The sequence below is a fragment of the Ranitomeya variabilis genome, chromosome 1, assembly GCF_051348905.1.
Source record: "Ranitomeya variabilis isolate aRanVar5 chromosome 1, aRanVar5.hap1, whole genome shotgun sequence".
In the NCBI taxonomy this organism is placed as follows: Eukaryota; Metazoa; Chordata; class Amphibia; order Anura; family Dendrobatidae; genus Ranitomeya; species Ranitomeya variabilis.
Genome location: NC_135232.1, coordinates 361,257,089 through 361,278,517, shown reverse-complemented (window position 1 = coordinate 361,278,517; position 21,429 = coordinate 361,257,089). Strand labels below are relative to the sequence as shown.

The window sequence follows — 21,429 nt, the reverse complement described above, 5'->3', positions numbered from 1 at the left end:
CGTAGCTGGGCAATATACTACGTAGCTGGGCAATATACTACGTAGCTGGGCAATCTACTACGTGGATGGGCAATCTACTACGTGGATGGGCAATCTACTACGTGGATGGGCAATCTACTACGTGGATGGGCAATCTACTACGTGGATGGGCAATCTACTACGTGGATGGGCAATCTACTACGTGGATGGGCAATCTACTACGTGGATGGGCAATCTACTACGTGGATGGGCAATCTACTACGTGGATGGGCAATATACTACGTGGGCTGTGCAATATACTACGTGGACATGCATATTCTAGAATACCCGATGCGTTAGAATCGGGCCACCATCTAGTCTATCTATATAATCGTCTAAGGGGTACATCTGTCTGTCTGTCTGTCTGTCTATCGGAAATCCCGCGTCACCGTCCTGCCGGCCGCGACCAATCATTGACAGGCTTAGTCCGGCCACGAATTGGCCCCTACTCTCCTCCAGTCAGTGCCAGTGTGTCGCCCCATCCGGACCAACCTTTTACTATTGATGCTGCCTGTGCTTCCGACGTCCACCGATGCACGAGTTGCGGCCGCCAGCTTCTGTTCCCAGAGATGAACGACCGCAAAGTCATCTGGGTAATTTCGCAATGCATCTCTGGGAACGGAAGCTGGCGGCAGCATAGCGCGCATCGGGACAGCTTCAGTGGACGCCAGAGGGTGAGTATATAACTTTTTTATTTTAATTTTTTTTTTTTTTTTTAACAGGGATATGGTGCCCACTTTGCTATATACTGCGTGGGCTGTGCTATATACTGCGTGGGCTGTGTTATATACTGCGTGGGCTGTGTTATATACTGCGTGGGCTGTGTTATATACTGCGTGGGCTGTGTTATATACTGCGTGGGCTGTGTTATATACTGCGTGGGCTGTGTTATATACTGCGTGGGCTGTGTTATATACTGCGTGGGCTGTGTTATATACTGCGTGGGCTGTGTTATATACTGCGTGGGCTGTGTTATATACTGCGTGGGCTGTGTTATATACTGCGTGGGCTATGTTATATACTGCGTGGGCTGTGTTATATACTGCGTGGGCTGTGTTATATACTGCGTGGGCAGTGTTATATACTGCGTGGGCAGTGTTATATACTGCGTGGGCAGTGTTATATACTGCGTGGGCAGTGTTATATACTACGTGGGCTGTGCTATATATTACGTGGGCTGTGTTATATACTGCCTGGCTGCTATATACTACGTGGCCTGTGTTATATACTGCATGGGCTGTGCTGTATATTACGTGGGCTGTGCTATATACTACGTGGCTGTGCTATATACTACGTGGCTGTGCTATATACTACGTGGCTGTGCTATATACTACGTGGCTGTGCTATATACTACGTGGCTGTGCTATATACTACGTGGCTGTGCTATATACTACGTGGCTGTGCTATATACTACGTGGCTGTGCTATATACTACGTGGCTGTGCTATATACTACGTGGCTGTGCTATATACTACGTGGCTGTGCTATATACTACGTGGCTGTGCTATATACTACGTGGCTGTGCTAAGCGCGACGTACATACATACACACATATTCTAGAATACCTGATGCGTTAGAATCGGGCCACCATCTAGTGCCTTATATTCCTTTGACACTTTATAAAAAATTGCTAATGTGAATTTATCTTTATTGCAATAAAATGTATTTGATTTTGTGTCTGGCATTTTTTTTTCATATATATATATATATATATATATATATATATATATATATATATATATATATATATATATATATATTTGTCTAAGGGGTACTTCCGTCTTTCTGTCTGCAACTTCCGTCACGGAAATCCCGTGTCGCTGATTGGTCTCGCCAGCTGCCTGTCATGGCTGCTGTGACCAATCAGCGACGGGCACAGTCAGATTAGTCCCTCCCTACTACCCTGCAGTCAGTGCCCGGCGCCCGCTCCATACTCCCCGCAGTCAGCGCCCGTATACTCCCCTCCACACACCGCTCACACAGGGTTAATGCCAGCGGTAACGTACCGTGCTATACCGCGGGTAACGTTACCGCTGCTATTAACCCTGTGTGTCCCCAACTTTTTACTATTGATGCTGCTGCTGCCTATGCAGCGTCAATAGTAAAAAGATCTAATGTTAAAAATAATTTAAAAAAAAACAAAAAACCTGCTATTCTCACCCTCCGTAGTCCGACGATGCGCTCGCGGCTGCCGCCATCTTCTGTTACCAGAGATGCTTTGCGAAATTACCAAGAAGACTTAGCGGTCTCACGAGACCGCTAAGTCATCTGGGTAATTTCGCAATGCATCCTGTGAACGGAAGATGGCGGCAGCCACGTGCATAGGGACAGCTTCGCTGGATCCCAGGGGGTGAGTATATAACTATTTTTTGTTTTAATTATTTTTAACACGGATATGTGCCCACACTGCTATATACTACGTGGGCAGTGTTATATAGCGCGTGGGCAGTGTTATATAGCGCGTGGGCAGTGATATATACCGCGTGGGCTGCTATATACTACGTGGGCAGTGTTATATACTACGTGGACAGTGTTATATACCGCGTGGGCTGCGTTTAATACTGCGTGGGCAGTGTTATATACTACGTGGACAGTGTTATATACTACGTGGACAGTGTTATATACCGCGTGGGCAGTGTTATATACCATGTGGCTGCTATATACTAAATGGCCAGTGTTATATACTACTGGGCAGTATTATATACCGCGTGGGCAGTGTTATATACCGCATGGGCTGCATTATATACCACGTGGCTGCTATATACTATGTGGCCAGTGTTAGATTCTGTGTGAGCTGTGTTATGTACTGCGTGGCCTGTGCGATATATTATGTGGCCACTGTTATATACTGCATGGCCTGTGTTATATACTACGTCGCCTGTGTTATATACTGCGTGGCTGCTATATACTGCGTGGGCTGTGTTATACACTATTTGGGCTGTGTTATATACTGCGTGGCCACTGTTATATATTGTGTGGCCTGTATTAACGCATCGGGTATTCTACAATATGTATGTATGTATATATACAGGTCCTTCTCAAAAAATTAGCATATAGTGTTAAATTTCATTATTTACCATAATGTAATGATTACAATTAAACTTTCATATATTATAGATTCAATATCCACCAACTGAAATTTGTCAGGTCTTTTATTGTTTTAATACTGATGATTTTGGCCTACAACTCCTGATAACCCAAAAAACCTGTGTCAATAAATTAGCATATTTCAACCGTCCAATCAAATAAAAGTGTTTTTTAATAACAAACAAAAAAACCATCAAATAATAATGTTCAGTTATGCACTCAATACTTGGTCGGGAATCCTTTGGCAGAAATGACTGCTTCAATGCGGCGTGGCATGGAGGCAATCAGCCTGTGACACTGCTGAGATGTTATGGAGGCCCAGGATGCTTCAATAGCGGCCTTAAGCTCATCCAGAGTGTTGGGTCTTGCGTCTCTCAACTTTCTCTTCACAATATCCCACAGATTCTCTATGGGGTTCAGGTCAGGAGAGTTGGCAGGCCAATTGAGCACAGTAATACCATGGTCAGTAAACCATTTACCAGTGGTTTTGGCACTGTGAGCAGGTGCCAGGAAGCATGAAGTGCTCCAAAATCTCCTGATAGCTAGCTGCATTGACCCTGCCCTTGATGAAACACAGTGGACCAACACCAGCAGCTGACATGGCACCCCACACCATCACTGACTGGGTACTTGACACTGGACTTCAGGCATTTTGGCATTTCCTTCTCCCCAGTCTTCCTCCAGACTCTGGCACCTTGATTTCCGAATGACATGCAAAATTTGCTTTCATCAGAAAATAGTACTTGGGACCACTTAGCAACAGTCCAGTGCTGCTTCTCTGTAGCCCAGGTCAGGCGCTTCTGCCGCTGTTTATGGTTCAAAAGTGGCTTTACCTGGGGAATGCGGCACCTGTAGCCCATTTCCTGCACACGCCTGTGCACGGTGGCTCTGGATGTTTCCACACCAGACTCAGTCCACTGCTTCCTCAGGTTCCCCAAGGTCTGGAATCGGTCCTTCTCCACAATCTTCCTCAGGGTCCGGTCACCTCTTCTCGTTGTACAGCGTTTTCTGCCACATTGTTTCCTTCCAACAGACTTACCATTGAGGTGCCTTGATACAGCACTCTGGGAACAGCCTATTTGTTGAGAAATTTCTTTCTGGGTCTAAAGCCCCCGTCTCACTAAGCGAGATCGCTAGCGAGATCGCTGCTGAGTCACAAGTTTCGTGACGCAACAGCGACCTCCGTAGCGATCTCGCTTTGTGTGACACGTAGCAGCGACCAGGCCCCTGCTGTGAGATCGCTGGTCGTGTCGGAATGGCCTGGACCTTTTTTTGATCGTTGAGGTCCCACTGGGTAGCACACATCGCTGTGTTTGACACCTTACCAACGACCTCGTTGACGACTCAGACACTGAATCGTCATAATAGCTCCCATGTGAGATCGTTGTACAGGTCACTACAGGTCGCTGGTGAGATGTCAAACAGTGAGATCGCAGCTGCGATCGTTAGTAAGATCTCACTGTTTGACATCTCACCAGCGACCACATAGCGACGCAGCAACGATCCCTGACAGGTCGTATCGTTGTCGGGATCGCTTTAGCGTCGCTAAGTGAGACGGGGCCTTTACCCTCTTGCTTGAGGGTGTCAATGATGGCCTTCTTGACATCTGTCAGGTCGCTAGTCTTACCCATGATGGGGGTTTTGAGTAATGAACCAGGCAGGGAGTTTTTAAAAGCCTCAGGTATCTTTTGCATGTGTTTAGAGTTAATTAGTTGATTCAGAAGATTAGGGTAATAGGTCGTTTAGAGAACCTTTTCTTGATATGCTAATTTATTGAGACAGGTTTTTTGGGTTATCAGGCGTTGTAGGCCAAAATCATCAGTATTAAAACAATAAAAGACCTGACAAATTGCAGTTGGTGGATAATGAATCTATAATATATGAAAGTTTAATTGTAATCATTACATTATGGTAAATAATGAAATTTAACACTATATGCTAATTTTTTGAGAAGGACCTGTATATATAGCAGCCACATAGTATATAGCACAGGCCACGTAGTATTTGTCTGCTATATACTACGTGGCCTGTGCTATATACTATGTGGCTGCTATATACATACATACATACATACATATTCTAGAATACCAGATGCGTTAGAATCGGGCCACCATCTAGTAAAAATAATAATCTTCATATATATAGCCCCAACATATTCTACAGTGCTTTACAACTCAACAGTTCATATACAAGTCATAAGTAACAACGTTAAAGACCATACAATAATTAAAGCAAAATAATGACGACCCTGCTCGTAAGATCTTACAATGTACAATGAGATGGGGGTGACACAAAGTACAAGGGCTTATTTACAATGAAGGTACAACCATCTTGAGGGAATGGGGGATAGATAAAGGCTCCATGAAGTAGTCACCAGACATTATTTTTGGTGCTTTAGATAGGCCGCTCTAAAAAGATATGTTTTTAGGAAGCGCCTAAAACTGTATAAGTTGTGGTTAGGCCTAATTTCTTGGGGTAGAACATTCCAGAGTATTGACGCAACTCTGTAAAAGTCTTGGAGCCGGGAGTGAGAGGTATGGATTAGTGTGGATGTTAGTCGAAACTCGCTTGCGAAGAGTAACGAGCGAGTAGGCCAATAAACAAAAATGAGGGAGAAGATGTAGAGGGGTGCCGCACTGTGGAGAGCTTTGTGGGTGAGAACAAGCAATTTAAATTGGATCCTGTAATGAATGGGCACAACGACTGGCTAAGAGCGGATGCGTCCGAGTACCGATTAGCCAGATAGATGACCCTGGCTACTGCATTAAAGATGGACTGGAGAGGGGAAGTCGAGTGAGGGAGAGGCCAATTAACAGAGGCGAGAGGGGATGAGGGCAACAGTGAGAGTTTTTGTTGTTTCAATGGTGAGAAAGGAGCGGACATTATATTGTTAAAAGAGTATTCCCAACTCCAAGATCCTATCCCAATAAGTAGTAGGTGTAGTAATAATAATGTTAGCAAATATCTACAAGTAGAAATGTAGTATAGTTCTTCTGACTCGCTATGTCGCTTACCCCATGTACAGGGAATTGCAGTAGCTTAGGTTTGCAGCAGCTCTGGATGCAGACAGAGGTGAATACATTGGTGGAGGACGTGGTCACAAGCAACTTCTTACACCAATCAGAATGTGAGATAACTGGCGAGATGATGTAATTTCATTGCGTCAGCATTACACTGCAGAGTCAGTGAACTGAAGACAGGAGCAGAGAGTATGACAAACGGGAGCTAGGTGAGTATGCGGTGGGTTTTTTTTTTCCATATGTGGGGGATTTTTGTATGTTCATAGGAGGCCACGTGGGGGCTCAACCTGTATACAGGGAGGCCGAGCAAGAACTCATACCTTATATAGGAGGCCGCGCCGGGACTCATACTGTATTTAGGAGGCTATATGGGGGCTCATACTATATATAGGAGGCAATGTGGGGGCTCATACTGTATTATAGGAGGCTATGTGGGGGCTCAGACGTTATATAGGGGGGCTGTGTGCGGGCTCATACGGTATAAAGCAGTGTTTCCATCTCAGAGACTCTATCCCAGTATGTAGTAGCTGTAATAATAATATCAAATATTTAAAATTAGATATGTAGTAGAATTCTAGTTAGTTGTTAGTGGTCGTAACCATGGATACCTAAGCTACTGCAATGCCCTGCATATGTAAGTGACATTGCTTATCACAAGAATTATACTACTTTTCTAATTGGAGGTATTTGCTAATATTATAATTATACCAACTACATATTGGAATAGGATCTCTGAGATTGGAATACCCCTTTAATTCTGCTGAATATTAAATGATACAATATCAATATAAAATAATTCTAATTAATATATTAATATCACACAGAATTTCAGCCTATTAGTTTGGCCCTCCATAATAGAACAGTCAGTCTCTTATGTTGTCCCTTGCCCTGTGTTTTTTCACATGCGGCTTTCTGATAGTCCGTGAAAAATTGGATGTCATCCGAGTGTAGGCAGATTTTTCATGGATCTATAGGCTTGCATTGCAGACTTTGATCCGACCCTTGCACCATGAAAAATCATGGATATGTGAAAGGCCCCACAGACCATCACAGGTACGAGTGTCAACCGTGCAAACCACAGATAACACTTATATAACAAAATCGGCAGTCTAAATGAAGCCTCAGTCTTGGAGGGGGGGGGGATATTTTTAATTACTGTAAAATCCCTTTCTCCTTGAATGCATTGAGGGTACATGGCATCCCATGTCCCAATGCTGTTAATGAGATATTCTAGTTCTACTTCAATTTGAAACTAAACTCATTAGGCTAAAAAACTTCTATTTGTAGGGCTCATGCTACAGATCAGGAGACACAACAGATTGATATACATAGTGCATACAGTATTTTTTGGACTTTAAGACACTTTATCCCTCCAAAACTTTGTCTTATAGTTTTGGGGTAAATATTATGCATAACAAGTATTTTATTCCTCTATACCTAAGCTTGCGCTATGGAGTAAATAAGCCACCATACAATATGTAGTAAAATAATTTTCCAGCTATGTTATCTTCTTTAAAGGGAAGGTGCCGCAATTTTGTTTTTGTATTAAAAATTATTGTTTATATAAACAATTATTTTTAATACAAAATTACTTTTTTTAACTTTAATATCTTTTTTATTATTAATTATTTTTGCAGCCACTGGGCGCTGCCATTTTGCTTTGCAGGAGTGTAAGTGTAGCTGCACGACACTTACACTCTACAAATACGGCAGCCCTGGGCATAGGAGTCTGCGGTCGGATGCCGACCGCATACCTATCATTGATCTGCTCCCTGCTGTGATCTGGCCACGCCCCCTGGGCTGTCTCCACATCACAGCAGAGGCAGGAGATCGGCGCCATCTTTCTTCAGCCCACAGTGCAGTGTACCAGTGTACCAGTGAGCTCCACTGTGACTTGAGAGCTGTGCTGTCGGAGGGGCAGCTCCATCTGTCTCCCCTTCACACTGTCAGCAGCCGTTCCCTGTCTTCTTCTATGCTGCCTGTAATCTCTAGAATCCCTAGAGAGGCTGAAGTGCTGCGGTCTGATGTCCTCTTATCACGAGCTGCAGAGGGAGAGGAAGAGTCTCTCTGTGCTGCTCCCGCTCTGCCTCTCACTGCAGCCACTGATCAAGGACAACAGACCGTGGTGCATCTATTACTATCTTGTGTGATACTGACTGCTGAACCATGTATGTAATCCTCTGCTGTATGATACTGTCTGCCGGCCGTGTATCTAATTCTCTCCTGTGTGATACTGTCTGCTGAGCTGTGTATCTAATCCTCTCCTGTGTGATACTGTGCTGAGCTGTGTATCTAATCCTATCCAATGTGATACTGACTGCTGGCCCGTGTATCTAATTCTCTCCTGTGTGATACTGACTGCTGAGCCGTGTATCTAATCCTATCCCGTGTGATACTGTCTGCTAAGCTGTGTATCCAATCCTCTCCTGTGTGATACTGTCTGCTGAGTTGTGTATCTAATCCTATCCCGTATGATACTGACTGCTGGCCCGTGTATCTAATTCTCTCCTGTGTGATACTGACTGCTGAGCCGTGTATCTAATCCTATCCCATGTGATACTGACTGCTGAGCTGTGTATCTAATCCTATCCCCTTGTGATACTGACTGCTGGCTCATGTATCTAATTCTCTCCTGTGTGATACTGTCTGCTTCCCATGTATCTAATCCTATACTGTGATACTGTCTATTGAGCCGTGTATCTAATCCTCTCCCCCCTGCATGTCTTTCCCCATTGCACACACAGCTCAGTGCGTGCAATAACAGGAGCTGCTGCGGTCATGCTGTATTATGGCATTATGTGTGATCTATGACTGTATTATGTGATCTATATGGCGGTATTACTTTGATCAGTATTGTGGAATGATGTAAAAGCTATACAATGGTATATGAGAACTAGATTGTGGGATTATGTGTAATATATGTGGGGGTATTATGTGAAAATTATATGGTGGTATTGTGTGTAATCTATGTGGCGGTATTATGTGAGACGTATGTGGCGGTATTATCTGAGACGTATGTGGTGGTATGTGTGATCTATATGGCGGTATTATCTGAGACGTATGTGGTGATATGTGAGATCTATATGGCGGTATTATGTGAGATGTATGAGGCGGCATTGTGTGTGATCTATATGGCGGTATTATGTGAGAACACTATGGCGGTATTATGTGTGATCTATATGGTGGCACTGTGTGATCTATATGGTGGCATTATGTGAGAACACTATGGCAGTATTATCTTCACAAAGGGGACCCATTCTAGGGTGGTTCTGGCTGAGCACCTGCACACAGGTCTGGGGTAACAGAGGGGGCAGCATGACCTCCAGTTAGTTGCAGTCAGGGGAGGGCTGGTGAGGCAGCTGAAGAGAGGGGTCTCATTTTTATCATTACTATATGGCTACATTTCCCCCCAGCATCACCCGGACTACACCTGTCGTATCGCTTTCACACATCGCCAGGTCAGGATGGAGAAGATGGGATCTGAGGAGGGGAATGGGGTCTTTGCATGCAAAGTCTGGATCAGAACAGGCCATCAATCAGCAGAAATGTTTCCTGGATTTCTGAGGAGACGGTCCATCCATGTGTATAAAAGACAGCGCTCCATGTACAATCCCTGGCTGCTCTGCTCACCAAACAGGGTGCCCCCCATACATCAGCACACTGCTCTCCTGAAATACTCTGCGCTGCTGTCACCCTGCTCCCTCCACCATATATCTCCCAGAATCCTTGCTGCCTGCCTTCCTCGGCGACTGTCTACTTGTCAGTATAACTTTGCAATCACCAACAAAATGGCTGCTCACTGGGTTCCTGAATATCATCCTCACTTATCCCTTAGCAAACACCCAGAAGGGGAGGAGAGGAGACATCACACACGTCAGCAGACTCCGCCCATAATTACTGCAGTGCTGTAATGTGAGCTAGCTGTACACTAGGTTTTTGTCAAATTTCAGCAGCTGCTCCCCCTAGTGTTTAAAAGTGGAAATGCCAAACCTTTTCAAATTATTTTTCATATTTTACTAAATTATAAACAAATGATAATGCTTTTTAAGAACATGTGAACATTAATTCTTTACATTTTTTCAATTGCTGGGAAAAAAAAAATTTTGATGGCACCTTCTCTTTAAAACACATGAGCCATTCTATATATAAGCACTTTCTATGCTTAAAAGTTACATGAGCCGTCTAACTCCGTGACTGCTACCTCTTACATGAAAACGTATAGAGAAAAGGCTGACAGTCACCAAGTAGGACATCATATTTGATTGATAGAAAGAGAAAAGTTTTAAAAAGTTGCACTTAATCATTATCTGCTAGACTATCAATGGTCTGCTGCTTAACATGCCATTTAAAGTGCCATTTAATAAAGTAATAAAAAAAATTAAGCAGTACCTGATTAATCCTTATCAACTCTTTAATCGCTATTACTAACTTTGGCATCAAACTTCTCAGTATGTTCTAAAAAAAAAACAAAAGTAATTAAAACTGTTAAAGCATGACTAAAGGCATATCATTGCAAGTGAAGCAAGAGGTTTGGAGCTGCACAGTACTTACAGTTTCATTACCAACCAGCTCAGGCACAATACTTGTGACACACTGAATAGTATAAAACAGTAAGGGTCCATTCTGAAGAACAGCAATAGTTTGGTTAAAAAGTTGGATTAGGTCTGGGAAGTGGGGGCGGAAGATTACAGCACTGAGATCTAAGGCACAGCGAAGAACCAAGAGACCGACCTGAAATAAAAAAAAAAAGAAGTTAAAAAAAAAAAGAAGAAAGAAACATTATATATATATGAAATAAAAAATAAGTAAGTAAAAAAAAATATTATATATCTATCTATATATATCTATATATATCTATATCTCTATCTATCTATCTATCTATCTATCTATATATACACACACACACATATATATATACACACACTAGATGGTGGCCTGGTTCTAACGCATCGGGTATTCTAGAATATGCATGTCCACGTAGTATATTGCAGAGCCCACGTAGTATATTGCCCAACCACGTAGTATATTGCCCAACCACGTAGTATATTGCCCAGCCACGTAGTATATTGCCCAGCCACGTAGTATATTGCCCAGCCACGTAGTATATTGCCCAGCCACGTAGTATATTGCCCAGCCACGTAGTATATTGCCCAGCCACGTAGTATATTGCCCAGCCACGTAGTATATTGCCCAGCCACGTAGTATATTGCCCAGCCACGTAGTATACAGCACACAGCCACGTAGTATATTGCCCAGCCACGCAGTATATTGGCCAGTCACGTACTATATTGCCCAGCCACGTATGTCACAGGTTAACCCTTTTACCCCCAAGGGTGGTTTGAACGTTAATGACCAGGCCAATTTTTACAATTCTGACCACTGTCCCTTTATGGAGGTTATAACTCTGGAACGCTTCAACGGATCCCGGTGATTCTGACACTGTTTTCTCGTGACATATTGTACTTCATGATAGTGGTAAAATTTCTTTGATATTACCTGCGTTTATTTGTGAAAAAAACAGAAATTTGGTGAAAATTTTGAAAATTTTTCGCAATTTTCCAACTTTGAATTTTTATGCAATTAAATCACAGAGATATGTCACACAAAATACTTAATAAGTAACATTTCCCACATGTCTACTTTACATCAGCACAATTTTGGAACCAATTTTTTTTTTTGTTAGGGAGTTTTTGACCAGCAAATTCTCATTTTTACAACACAATTTCTTTTTTAGGGACCACATCTCATTTGAAGTCATTTTGAGGGGTTTATATGATAGAAAATAACCAAGTGTGACACCATTCTAAAAACTGCACCCCTCAAGGTGCTCAAAACCACATTCAAGAAGTTTATTAACCCTTCAGGTGTTTCACAGGAATTTTTGGAATGTTTAAATAAAAATGAACATTTAACTTTTTTTCACAAAAAATGTACTTCAGCTCCAATTTGTTTTATTTTACCAAGGGTAACAGGACAAATTGTACAACTTTTGGGGTCCATTTTCTCCTGAGTACGCCGATACCCCATATGTGGGGGTAAACCACTGTTTGGGCGCATGGCAGAGCTCGGAAGCGAAGGAGCGCCATTTGACTTTTCAATGCAAAATTGACTGGAATTGAGATGGGACGCCATGTTGCGTTTGGAGAGCCCCTGGTGTGCCTAAACATTGAAACGCCCCCAAAAGTGACACCATTTTGGAAAGTAGACCCCCTAAGGAACTTATCTAGATGTGTGGTGAGCACTTTGACCCATTAAATGATTCACAGAAGTTTATAATGCAGAGCAGTAAAAATATAAAATCATATTTTTTCACAAAAATGATTTTTCGCCCCCAATTTTTTATTTTCCCAAGGGTAAGAGAAGAAATTGGACCCCAAAAGTTGTTGTACAATTTGTCCTGAGTACGCTGATACCCCATATGTGGGGGTAAACCACAGTTTGGGCGCATGGGAGAGCTCGGAAGGGAAGGAGCGCCGGTTTGACTTTTCAATTCAAAATTGACTGGAATTGAGATGGGATGCCATGTTGCGTTTGAAGAGCCACTGATGTGCCTAAACATTGAAACCCCACACAAGTGACACCATTTTGGAAAGTAGACCCCCTAAGGAACTTATCTAGATGTGTTGTCAGAGCTTTGAACCCCCAAGTGTTTCACTACAGTTTATAACGCAGAGACGTGAAAATAAAAAATCCTTTTTTTTTCCACAAAAATTATTTTTTAGCCCCCAGTTTTGTATTTTTCCAAGGGTAACAGTTGAAATTAGACCCCAAAAGTTCTTGTCCAACTTGTCCTGAGTACGCTGATACCCCATATGTGGGGGGGAACCACCGTTAGAGTGCATGGCAGAGCTCGGAAGGGAAGGAGCGTCATTTGGAATGCAGACTTAGATGGATTTGTCTGCAGGCGTCACATTGCGTTTGCAGAGCCCCTAATGTACCTAAACAGTAGAAACCCCCACAAGTGACCCCATATTGGAAACTAGACCCCCCAAGGAACTTATCTAGATGTGTTGTGAGAACTTTGAAGCCCCAAGTGTTTCACTACAGTTTATAACGCAGAGCCATGAAAATAAAAAATCTTTTTTTTCCACAAAAATTATTTTTTAGCCCCCAGTTTTGTATTTTCCCAAGGGTAACAGGAGAAATTGGACCCCAAAAGTTGTTGTCCAATGAATCCTGAGTAAGTTGATACCCCATATGTTGGGGTAAACCCCTGTTTGGGCGCACGGGAGAGCTCGGAAGAGAAGGAGCACTGTTTTACTTTTTCAACTCAGAATTGGCTGGAATTGAGATCGGACGCCATGTCGCGTTTGGAGATCCCCTGATGTGCCTAAACAATGGAAACCCCCCAATTATAACTGAAACCCTAATCCAAACACATCCCTAACCCTAATCCCAACGGTAACCCTAACCACACCCCTAACCCTGACACACCCCTAACCCTAATCCCAACCGTAAATGTAATCCAAACCCTAACCCTAACTTTAGACCCAACCCTAACTGTAGTCTTAACCCTAACCCCAACCCTAACCCTAGCCCTAACACTTGCCCTAACCCTAGCCCTAACCCTAATGGAAAAATGGAAATAAATACATTTTATTAATTTTTTAGTTTTTCGCTAACTAAGGGGGTTTGATTTACTTTTATAGCGGGTTTTTTAGCGGATTTTTATGATTGGCAGCCGTCACTCACTGAAAGATGCTTTTTATTGCAAAAAATATTTTTTGCGTTACCACATTTTGAGAGCTATAATTTTTCCATATTTTGGTCCACAGAGTCATGCGAGGTCTTGTTTTTTGAAAGACGAGTTGATGTCTTCATTGGTACCATTTTTGGGCACATGACATTTTTTGATCGCTTTTTATTCCGATTTTTATGAGGCAGGATGACTAAAAACCAGCTATTCATGAATTTCTTTTGGGGGAGGCGTTTATACCGTTCAGCGTTTGGTTAAATGGATAAAGCAGTTTTATTCTTCGGGTCAGTACGATTACAGCGATACCTCATTTATATTTTTATGTTTTGGCGCTTTTATACAATAAAAACTATTTTATAGAAAAAAAATTTTTTTTGCATCGCTTTATTCTGAGGACTATAACTTTTTTACTTTTTCTTTGATGATGCTGTATGGCGGCTCGTTTTTTGCGGGACAAGATGACGTTTTCAGCGGTACCATGGTTATTTATATCAGTCTTTTTGATCGCGTGTTATTCCACTTTATGTTTGGCAGTATGATAATAAAGCGTTGTTTTTTGGCTCTTTTTTTTTTTTTTTTACCGTGTTCACTGAAGGGGTTAACTAGTGGGTCAGTTTTATAGGTTGGGTCGTTACGGACGCGGCGATACTAAATATGTACTTTTTTTTTGTTTTGTTTTCTTTTTATATAAAGAAATGTATTTATAGGAACAATATATATTATATATATATATATATATATATATATATATATATATATATATATATATATATATATATATTTTTTTTTTTTTAACACATGTGAATATTTTTATTTTTTTTTACACTATAACATTTCCCCGGGGGGGCATCATGTTATAGTGTAAGATCGCTGATCTGACACTTTGCTGTGCACTGTGTCAGATCAGCGATCTGACGTGCACAGATCCAGGGTTCCCGGCGCCTGCTCTGAGCAGGCGCTGTGAAGCCACCTCCCTGCAGGACCCGGATGCCGCGGCCATTTTGGATCCGGGCCTGCTGCAAGGAGGAGGCGGTAAGAGACCCTCGGAGCAACGCGATCACATCGCGTTGCTCCGGGGGTCTCAGGGAAGCACGCAGGGAGCCCCCTCCCTGCGCGATGCTTCCCTATACCGCCGGAACACTGCGATCATGTTTGATCGCAGTGTGCCGGGGAATAATGTGCCGGGGGCGGTCCGTGACCGCTCCTGGCACATAGTGCTGGATGTCAGCTGCGATAGTCAGCTGACACCGGGCCGCGATCGGCCGTGCTCCCCCTGTGAGCGCGGCTGATCGCGCTGGACGTACTATTCTGTCCTTGGGAAGTAGGGCCCACCCCACATGGACGGAATAGTGCGTCCAATGTCAGAAAGGGGTTAAAAAATAAAAAATAAACATATACTTCCGAGGGCCCGTTGTAGTGCTGTCGCCTGTGTGCGGTGCACGCGGCAGCTTCCGGTCCCAGGGTTGGTATGAGCGCAGGACCTGTGATGACGTCGCAGTCACATGACCGTGACGTCATGGCAGGTCCTTCTCGCATACCATCCTTGCCACCGGAACCGGCCGCTTGCATGGAGCGGTCACCGGAGCGTCGCGAGGAGCGGGAAAGGCGGCGGAAGGTGAGTATATAATGATTTTTAATTTTTTTTATTATTTTTAACATTAGATGTTTTTACTATTGACGCTGCATAGGCAGCATCAATAGTAAAAACTTGGTCACACAGGGTTAATAGCGGCGGTAACGGAGTGAGTTACCCGCGGCATAACGCGGTCCGTTACTGCTGGCATTAACCCTGTGTGAGCGGTGACTGCGGGGAGTATGGAGCGGGCGCCGGGCACTGACTGCAGGGGAGTAGGGAGGGACTAATCGGACTGTGGCCGTCGCTGATTGGTCGTGGCTGTTTTGCCGCGACCAATCAGCGACTTGGATTTCTATGACAGACAGAGGCCGCGACCAATGAATATCCAGGACAGACAGATGGAAGTACCCCTTAGACAATTATATAGTAGAGATTATATTATATATATATCTCAAACAAAATGTAAATATTACACGAAAAGTTAACAAAAGTAAGTACAAAGTGCAGTTTTTAGATGAACGTCCTATTATTAAGAGGAATAGAGAACCAAACCCAGAAGGGCCCCGATGTCAAAAAGTGATTGTGCCCCCCCCAGCCTTAAAACATAAGTTAAATGTGGTTTATCACATCTTTGGGAAGCCAAGTTCAATTTCCCTAGCCATACCCAGGCTCATTACTGCCACACCTGTAATCAATCAAGACATCACTTAAATAGGACCTGACTGACAAAGTGAAATAGACCAAATGGTCTTCTAAAGCTAGACATAATGCCACGATCCAAAGAAATTCTGGAACAAATGAGAAACAAAGTAATTGACATCTATCAGTCTGGAAAAGGTTACAAAGCCATTTCTAAAGCTTTGGGACTCCAGCAAAAGACAGTAAGAGCCATTATGCACATATGGTCTCACTTTGATGATGCCCAAGACTTTTGGGAGAACACTCCGTGGACTGACGAGACAAAAGTGGAACTATTTGGAAGGTGTACATCCCATTACATCTGATGTAGACGTAACACAGCATTTCAGAAAAGGAGCATGATACCAACAGTAAAATATGGTGGTAGTAATGCGATGGTCTGGGGCTGATTTCCAACTGCAGGACTAGACTTGCTGTGGCAAATTGAACCATAAATTCTGCTGTCTACCAAAAAATTCTCAAGCAGAATATCCTGCCATCTGTTCATGACCTCAAGCTAAAGCACACTTGTGTTATGCAGCAGGACAATCATCCAAAACACACCAAGTCCATCTCCGAATGGCTTAAGGTACCTTCACACTAAGCGACTTTGCAGCGTGAACGACGACGATCCGTGACGTTGCAGCGTCCTGGATAGCGATCTCGTTGTGTTTGACACGCAGCAGCGATCTGGATCCCGCTGTGATATCGCTGGTCGGAGCTAGAAGTCCAGAACTTTATTTCGTCGCTGATCACTCGCTGTCATCGCTGGATCGGTGTGTGTGACACCGATCCAGCGATGTGTTCACTTGTAACCAGGGTAAATATCGGGTTACTAAGCGCAGGGCCGCGCTTAGTAACCCGATATTTACCCTGGTTACCATTGTAAAAGTAAAAAAAAAACACTACATACTCACCTTCTGATGTCTGTCACGTCCCCCGCCGGCGGCTTCCCTGCACTGAATGTGTCAGCGCCGGCCGGCCGTAAAGCAGAGCACAGCGGTGACGTCACCGCTGCTGCCGGCGCTGACACATTCAGTCAGTGCAGGAAGCTCTCGGCAGCAGCGCGTAACCCTGTGGACGCCGGGGGACGTGACAGACATCAGAAGGTGAGTATGTAGTGTTTTTTTTTTTTACTTTTACAATGGTAACCAGGGTAAATATCGGGTTACTATGCGCGGCCCTGCACTTAGTAACCCGATGTTTACCCTGGTTACCCGGGTGCTGCAGGGGGACTTCGGCATCGTTGAAGACAGTTTCAACGATGCCGAAGTCGTTCCCCTGATCGTTGGTCGCTGGAGAGAGCTGTCTGTGTGACAGCTCCCCAGCGACCACACAACGACTTACCAACGATCGCATCGCTGGTCGTGATCGTTGGTAAGTCGTTTAGTGTAACGGTACCTTTAAGAGAAACAAAATTAAGACTTTTTTGTGGCCTAATTGAAGTCACGACCTTAATCCGGTTTATCAATGTGGCTGAATTACAACAATTCTGCAAAGTGGGCCAAAATTCCTCCAGAGCGTTGTAAAAGATTCATTGCCAGTTATCACAAACACTTGATTGCAGTTGATGCTGCTATGGGTGGTCCAACCAGTTATTAGGTATAGGGGGCAATCACTTTTTCACACAGGGCCCTGTATATTTGGATGTTTTTTTCGCTTAATAATAAAGACATAATTTAAAAGCTTCATTTTGTGTTTACTTGTGTTATCTTTGTCTAATATTTCAATTTGTTTGGCGATCTGAAACATTTAAGTGTGATAAACATGCAAAAGATTAGGAAATCAAAAGGGGGAAAACACTTTTTCACACAACTGTATATACGGTGCATACAAAAAAACGGTACATACAGACACACACAAAGTTAGGACCAGAAATACTTGAACAGTGACAGACATTTGGGCATTTTAGCTGTTTACAAAACATATTCAAGACACAATTATATATTTAATATGGGCTTAACCCGTTAGTGACCGAGCCAATTTTGACCTCAATTACCAAGCCAAATTTTACAATGCTGACTAGTGTCACTTTATGAGGCAATAACTCGGGAACGATTCAACGGATCCTAGTGATTCTGAGAATATTTTTTCCTGACATATTGTACTTCATGATAGTGATAAAATATATTTGATATGACTTGTGTTTATTTGTCGAAACGAAAAATGAAATTTGGTCAAAATTTTTCGCTTTTCAACGTTCTAATTTCTGTGCCACTAAACCAGACTCGTCACACAAAATAGTCAATAAATAACAATTCCCACATGTCTACCTTACATCAGCATAATGTTTTACACATTTTTTTTGTTAGGATGTTATAACAGTTAAAAGTTGACCAGCGATTTCTCATTTTTCCAACAAAATTTACAAAACTATTCTTTTTAGGGACCACATCACAAGTGAAGTGACTATGACTGGCCTATATGACAGAAAATACTCAAAAGAAACACCATTTTCAAAACTGCACTCCTCAAGGTACTCAAAACCACATTCAAGAAGTTTATTAACAGTTCAGGTGCTTCTCAGAAACTGAAGCAATGTGGAAGGAAAAATTAACATTTTACTTTTTTTCCACAAAAAATGTACTTTAAACATTTTTTTTTATTTTCACAAGGGTATCAAGAGAAAATGGATAGCAAAATTTGTTGTGCACTTTCTCCTGAGTACACAGATACCTCATAAGTGGGGGAAACCCACTGCTTGGGCGCACAGCAAAGCTTGGAAGAAAAGGAGCGCCATTTTATTTTTTGAACGTAGAATTTGCTTGAATCAAGAGTGGACGTCATGTCGCGTTTGGAGAGCTCCTGATGTCCCAAACTGTGGAAATCCCCCACAAATGACCTCATTTTGGAAACCACATCCCTCCTCAAGGACTTTATCTAGGTGTATAGTGCATTTTCAGGTACAACACAGAATTTGATAACATTAGGTTGTCATATTGAATACGTCATCATTAGTGTTGAGCGCAACTGCTTGCTATTCCAGATTGCCTAGGATGCTCGGGTATGCACATAGTATCGCGGGTGCTCGAGTGACATGCTAAAGTCCCCACCCTGCATGTTTCGCGGCTGTTAAGACACCCAAAATATATATATATATATATAGATATACACATTATTTACACTTTTGAAAAAACCCAACCCTAGTATAACCCTAACACAACACTAACCCCCAACCTTAAGCCTAACGCCAACAGCAAGGAATGGAAAAAAAATTGAAAGATAAAAGTTATAAAATATATTTTAACTAAGGGGGTGACAAAAGGGGATTTGATTTACTATTTTGTGTTTCTTTTGATCACTGTGATAGACCCTATCACAATGATCAAAATGAACCAATAGGAAAAATTCCCTATTGTTGTCGGCTACCAGCCGGCAGACCTTGGTGGGTACACTGCACATGTGCCCGCCATTTTTTTCCCCAGGAAGATGACACGTAGGGCCGAGGGATGGAGCAGGAGGGACCGAGGGATGGCTTACGTACTGAGGGGGGGGGGTTAAGGGGACATTATTTCTCTCTCATGTGACATATATATCATGTCAGAAGAGAGAGAAATCATTGTGCAAGCAGGCAGTTTTATTTTTGTGATCGATATTCACTGAATAACAGCCATCACGTGATCGGTGAACCCGGCCCTGATCACATTCTCCAGGGTCTCAGCAACCCCAGAGATTTTCCAATTCTAAGGGGCTCTACAGCCTTATTCCTGAACATCGTTTTAAAAACAGCAATGAGGGAATAACGCCCTTTAACGTCCGCAGGTTTAATGAGTATCGGCGGTCATTATGGGGTTAAAGTGCAGACTCTCAGCTTTATACCGCATTCACAAGTTCAGTATTTCACATCAGTGTTTGTAAGCCAAAATGAGGAGTGTAACAATCAGGAAAAGTATCATAGAAACACATGCACCACTTCTGCATTTTCCACCCACTCCTTGTTTTCGCTTACAAATACTGATAGAAAATACTGACCAAATGCTGAACGTGTGAACATGGCCTTAATTTGAGGGTATTCCAATCCTAATTGCACTAAGGGTTTAGGAATTACAGCTCTTTAATATGCAGCTACCTCTCTTTAAAAACGGTTGCTGTGAACCCACAATGTACAGACAAAGGAGCTCTCAATAGAAGAGAAATAGACCATTATTAGGCTGAAAAAAAAAGAAATTAGAAATACAGCAAAAATACTTGGACGTGGCCTAATCAACAGTTTGGAATTTTCTCAAAAAAAAAAAAATCACACTGATAAGCTTGGGAACTCAAAACATGAGGACGCCCGTGGAAGAGAACAGTGGTGGATGATCATAGAATCCTTTCCATGATGAAGAAAAAACCCTTCACAACATCCAACCAAGTGTAGAACACTCTCTAGGTAGTAGGTGTTTAACTATAAGGCTTCTTTCACACTTGCGTCGATACGGGTCCGTCGCTAAGGGTCGGCGCGACGTAAGTTGTGAAAATTTGGCACGACGTGGGCAGCGGATGCAGTTTTTCAACCCAACCACTGCCCATTCTAAAGTCCGGGGAGGAGGGGGCGAAGTTCCGGCCGCGCATGCGCGGTAGGAAATGGCAGACACGACGTACGAAAAAACGTTCCCTTGAACGTTTTCTCGTGCCGACAGTCCGCCAAAACACGGCGCATCCAGTGCACGACGGACGTGACGTATGGCCATACGTCGCAATCCGTCGGCAATACAAGTCTATGGGCAAAAAAACGCATCCTGCGGGCACATTGGCAGGATCCGTTTTTTCCCCAAAACGAGGCATTGCGACGGACATCACACGACGCAAGTGTGAAAGAAGCCTATCTCTACCATAAAGAAAAGACTTAATGAGAGCAAATATAGAGGGTAGCAAACCATTAATCAGCCTTAAAAATAGAAAGGCCAGCTTAGACTTTGCAAAAAAAATATCTAAAGAAGCCAGCCCAGTTTTGGAAAAGTCTTTGTTACTTACCAGTAAAGAGATTTTTCGGAGCCCATGACAGCACTAGGAGAGAGGGGGGATCCGCCCTTCAAGGACAGAAAACCTACAGACATAAAAGGCGGGAACCTCTCCCCCGCATCAGTTGAATTACAGGAGCACGAGAGAACTTCCCATTGTTAATTGGAAAAATACAACCTAATCCGAACATCCATCAAATTTTAAATGTGGCTTTATATTAGTGAAAGAAGTGCTCACCCACACGTGAAGGGAGGGAATGTAAGGGTGCTGTCATTGGCTCCGAAAAATCCTGTTCCAGGTAAGTAAAAGACTTTATTTGATGCCCCAAGACAGCACCACAAGAGAATTAAGGTGAGGTAAGAAATCAGGGAGAGACCACAGCCTAAAGCATCCTTCTTCCAAAAGAAGGGT

General features: G+C 43.0%; 1 protein-coding gene across 2 annotated transcripts in view; it reads right to left on the bottom strand.

Moving 5' to 3' along the window:
- Positions 1-21,429, bottom strand: part of IPO4 (importin 4) — a 359,020-nt gene that overhangs the window by 304,007 nt on the left and 33,584 nt on the right. For both annotated transcript variants that reach the window (XM_077248938.1, XM_077248939.1), the window contains exons 6-7: positions 10,676-10,855; positions 10,514-10,579 (exon numbers count right to left, since the gene is read on the bottom strand). In XM_077248938.1, the coding sequence (XP_077105053.1) occupies positions 10,514-10,579; positions 10,676-10,855 (246 nt within the window). The remainder of the gene's footprint in view (positions 1-10,513; positions 10,580-10,675; positions 10,856-21,429) is intronic.